The sequence below is a fragment of the Marmota monax genome, unplaced genomic scaffold (assembly GCF_021218885.2).
Source record: "Marmota monax isolate L192 unplaced genomic scaffold, Marmota_monax_Labrador192_F-V1.1 WCK01_AAM20220418_F8-fsc00007, whole genome shotgun sequence".
NCBI classification, from domain to species: domain Eukaryota; kingdom Metazoa; phylum Chordata; class Mammalia; order Rodentia; family Sciuridae; genus Marmota; species Marmota monax.
This window is the reverse complement of record NW_026692781.1, coordinates 20,774,947-20,779,749: the sequence shown is the minus strand read 5'-3', so window position 1 is coordinate 20,779,749 and position 4,803 is coordinate 20,774,947. Positions and strand designations below refer to the sequence as shown.

At 44.1% G+C, this 4,803-nt stretch overlaps 1 protein-coding gene across 1 annotated transcript; it reads left to right on the top strand.

The window, feature by feature from the left end:
* The first annotated feature begins 2,971 nt into the window (after positions 1-2,971).
* LOC124094642 (uncharacterized protein C12orf71 homolog) lies at positions 2,972-4,393 on the top strand. Its single transcript, XM_046447553.1, has 2 exons — positions 2,972-3,781; positions 4,187-4,393. Exons 1-2 carry the CDS (start codon positions 2,972-2,974, stop codon positions 4,391-4,393), a joined length of 1,017 nt encoding a protein of 338 aa, XP_046303509.1.
* Positions 4,394-4,803: the final 410 nt, after the last annotated feature.

Here is a 4,803-nt window from a genome sequence, read left to right as displayed (position 1 = left end):
ATATTTTAGTTTCTAGTGCAGGCCACTCCTTAGCCTGAGAGAGCACAAATATTTACAGAAGGAAAACCAAATAGGAGCGCTGCTGCATTGCCGGCCTGTACTGCTGAACTTAATGAAGGGTTTCTTTCCCCCTATGGATTTCAAAGCAGCCTGAACTAAGGCTACTAAAGCAAACAGCATATCTGAGATTTAATGGAAAAGAAAACATGCGTGTAGCATAAAAGCTCCCTTATTATTCCTTCGCCCTTAATTTTAGGCAAAGTGCATCACAGTGACTTTTTGATGCGCCCCTTCTGTCCCCCTGCCTGTGAAACAGGTCAGCTGTTCAGGCAGTGACATGGTTGGATGGCATCTTTCATGGAGCCCTAGGCTCCTGAGGACCAGTGCAGCAGTGATGTGCAGCTAGCTACCTGCGGTGGATTTACAATGACATGACAGCCATCGGCAGTGCCAGGGGACAAACTTCAGAATCCAAAGGTAAGGTAGGATGGAAGAAATTTAAAAAGGAAGCCAAAGGAAGCACAAAGAAATGCAATTTTATTTTAAGGTTCCACATACCTTTTCAGGCCGGTCACTCGCCAAGTCCATTCTCCCTCCCAGGCTCCTCACTTCCAATTTTCTGGGAAATCTGTAAATCTTAGAATTAACATAAATTCACCAACTTATGAAAATTACCATGGGCACTGTTAATTAGCTCGTGCAATAAATAGATTAAGTAGATAGGGACATGATCTTTTAAGAAACCGGTCGTTTAGGGGCCTTTTCAGTGTTATCTACTGATCAGATCAATGGAAACCCGGATAGCCTGAGGATCCTGACAATGACCAGATATCCATTATCTATTTTGTGATCACCAGACTGAAGTCATCCTCACATATGTTCCCCTGCCCACCCCTCACCAAGTCTTCATTAAAAGAAGAGCCTGAGACCCCCAAAGCATCTCTCCCGCTCAAGATGCCCGCATTCTCCCTTGGATGTATATCCCTTGCTTTCCTAAAGAAATCCTGTGCTTCTACAGGCACACGCTGAAATTATTTTCTGTCACATGCACCAAGGACCGTACTTGCCAAGGTCCCTTCTCCAGGAAGCCCTCAGGCCCTCTTCTGGTGACAAAGGGATAATTGGGAAGTTACATGTTCTAATGGAAAGGTATGGTTCTCCAAAGAGAACCAAAAATGAGCCCAAGGTCTTAAGGTGGCTCTTGAAACATGGGACATGTACCCAATCCTTTTGTATTTTTCTTTTTTGTTTATTAATGAAAAGGCTGATATACATACACAGGGCAAGATATAAAACATTTTATCCTTGCATAAAGTTCCTTATGTCCTCTTCAACCAATCTTCCACAAGAATTATTCTGATTTTGATCACCAAGGATAATTTGTGCCTCTTCTAATATCACACAGGACACACAGTGTCTGGGTTTCTCCTGCTGCATGCAAAGGCCAAGCCTCCTCCACATGATTGAATGTACCTGTGCTCTTTCTTTCTTATTCATGAATAGTATTCATTGTACTAATATACCAATGTTTATCCATTCTCCTGTGGATGTAGATATTTGCATTGTTGACAGTTTGAGGACTGTTAAATAAAATTTAAGGGAGGCGACTGATTTGGCCTGATGTCCTGCATGAGTCCCCCAAAAAATCCAATCAAAAGGGAGTCACTCATGATAAATTTTTATGTCACTCAACCAAAACTTAATTGTTTATCTGAGCTTCCAAGAAATCAGAAAAGAGATGATAGCCAAATCTCCAAGTGAACACACTCAAATCTGTTTTAGCTAACATGGTGAGAAAGTCCCCTCCCCTCTAACTCTTGCAGGAAATTGACCTAAGTAACCTGATGATCAGCAGTCCACTTTCGTGTTAGGCTCTCTGCTCATTCCTTTTCCAGTCCCGTTATACAAATTAACTGTCCTGCCATGTCCAACATCAGATGAGATATTGCCCAATTCATGAGTTGCAAATAAAAGTCAATTCTGTCATTGAACTAATTTATGGAAATTTTGTCTTTTGACAGAATGAAAGTTACTTTGAACATTTTTTGTGTTCCAAATGTTTATGGAACATAACATAGATGGATGAACAGCTAGAGGTGGAACTGCTCTAATCAGGTAGGGTAGGAATGTGCTTAACTTAAAAAATACAACAAAACTCCAAATAGAAGAGTGTAAGTGTTTAAGTTGATCCATGTTATCATTAACAATGGGGATTCTTAGCAATTCAGGTGAGGGTGTGGCAATACCTCATTTGGTTTTAATTTGCATTTCCGTAATGAATAACTATTATATGCTAATTGACAACTCATATTATCTTCTTTTGAGTAGCATCCCATCTAGTCTTTTGCTCATTTTTAACTTGGCAGTCTGCTTTTGTTGTTGATTTGTATAATTTATTTGTATATTTATATAATCTGTAATTTGTATATTTATATAATCTGGAAAGAGTCTTTGGCACACATGTACAAATCCATACATGTATGTAGATAAGAGGAAAAAGAAGACTATAAAATAAGGCATCAAACTCTTTCCCTGAGGATTGTCATTCCCCTTGGGTGGTGGGATATATGGTATTTATTTACATCATTGACTTTCCTAAAATTTTCAAATTTATACAACTATCTTTTATGGCAGGCAGTTCTTCCAACTGTAGTGATAAGACAAAGCATGAGAGGTATCAGGTGGAAGATGCTCAGGGCAGAGGGTCATTATTCAATAAAATGAGTTTTTAAAGAGAAAGAACTGCCTCTTGTGCCCTTGACTGGAGAGTGCAAATGCAGGATGCATTTCTGCCTGAGTGGGATAGCTGGGAATGGATAAAGGAATGGGCATCATTTGGAAAAGTACATGAGTCCCTTCCCCCCTATCACCATTAATGTTTTTCTTTTGAAGTTTCCAGTGTCCAGGGAGCCTGGGGATTTGAGCCCTTGGACCCCATGGACGACTCGTCCTCTGGCAACAGCTTCCCGACATGCAGCGCAGCATTTTAGAATCTAAAACCAACCAGAACCTCTCAGTAGGCCATTTCCCCTCTGAGGCCGGCCCTGACTGTGAGGGTATCATACCCTGTGAAGACTTGACCTCTGAGGGTCCATCCTCCCTCCCTCCTGTCCAAGGGGCATGTGGAACCAGCAGTGTAAGGGGACCCATGGGCAGAAGAAATAGAATTAAGGACAAGCCAGAAGACCTTGGTGAAAAAGCCATCATGGAGATCATGTATGCCTATCTGAACTGCCTCCATGAAGACTCAGTAGCTAACTGGTCTCAAAGTGACTACTACCAGAGGATGGACAAGCACCAACAGGAGACGATCACCCAGTCATTCTGTGAGCTGGAGGATAAAAAGAAAAATATTAAGGAGTTTCTGGACAACCCCGAATATGATGAAGAAGATGACATTGTGCTCCCTCCGTCTCCACAGGAGGAGAATGTAGGTGAATCTGTGCTCCCTAATTTTTCTCAGCAGGAGGATGTCCAGCCAAAGAATGTCGAAGATGACGACACTGTGCACCCTGATTCGCCTCCAGAGGAGGATGTAGCTTACTCTGTACCCCCTGAGTCTTCTCAGAAGGAGGATGTAGACAACTCTGTGCCCACTGAGTCTCCTCAAGAGGAGGAGGATGTCCAGCCATCCAGAAGTGTCTCTTCCCATATGGATCAGGTCAGTCCTGAAGAGCAGGAGGCTTGTCGGGACTTGCCCAAGTGTCAAGGAGCAGAAAATGGAGATATCAAGCAGTTCCTAGAAATGCCTCCTGGGCTTGAGGAGGATGAAATTGTTGAGGTGAGCACAGAGCTGCCCCCCTGCAGAGGAAGGGACAGGCCCAGTGGGAGTGCCAGGTGGGACAGCATGGAGTCCTTGTACCTGCTGTGAAGCAGAGGAGGACCCCAGTGTCTGGGCAGAAGAGCAATGGGAGAAGGTCCACAGCCAGGAAAGGGGTCAGGGAAGAGGTGTTGGGGAAATGCCAGGGAGCACTGAGAGAGAGAGAGAGGGGAGGACAGAGAGAAGCACTTTACAGACCAGTGTGTGTGCCTGTGTGTGGCTTTAATGTGAGTGAGTCCTGAAACTTTGCATTGACAGTTGGCTCATTTAGGTTAAAAACATAAATTGGAAATCCATAAATGAGTGATATTGGCCCCATTGCTGCTGACCCTGAATGTCTCTAACTCCTCCTCTTTGTCTTGGCAGTTGGAAAGCCAGGAGCCTGGCACTGCAAAGAGCTCTCCAGTCTCAGCATTGCAGTCAGAGGAGCGGGATATGCCTTCAGACAAAGAAGGCACTTCCTGTATGAACTTCCGGGGCCTCTTTCACTGGCTCAGGAAGCGATTGGTGTCCTCCCTGCCAGGGAGAAAGCGCCGTGAGAAGGCCAAGAAGGTCTCATCCTGCTGGCGCTAAAGAGAGGACTTTTAGCTGGAGGCCACAGAATCCTACCTCAAGAATCCCTCTAGTTAGGAGCCCTGTGCACCCAGAATTTTAATTGATTCCCCAGCCCGTGTTGTAGAGTTAGCATGGTTTTGTGTTTTCCTAATAAAGTTCTTGTTTTCCATGTCTTCCTCCTCTTCCATCATAACATCTGGGCCCAGGTTGAAAGTAGGTATGTTGACCAGAAGACTGAGGTTGACCCTGAGGACACCACAGGGAGTACTCTGCCTCCTAAACAGAAGGCCTTCATCTCTCTCTCCCTAGGCCCCTTCTTACTATGTTTCCCCTCTTTTACCTCTTATTTTATGCATTTTAACATGTTTTATCATTTACTCCTATCTGCAGTGTCAGAGGCAGCACTACCCCTGTGAGTCCCAGGTGGC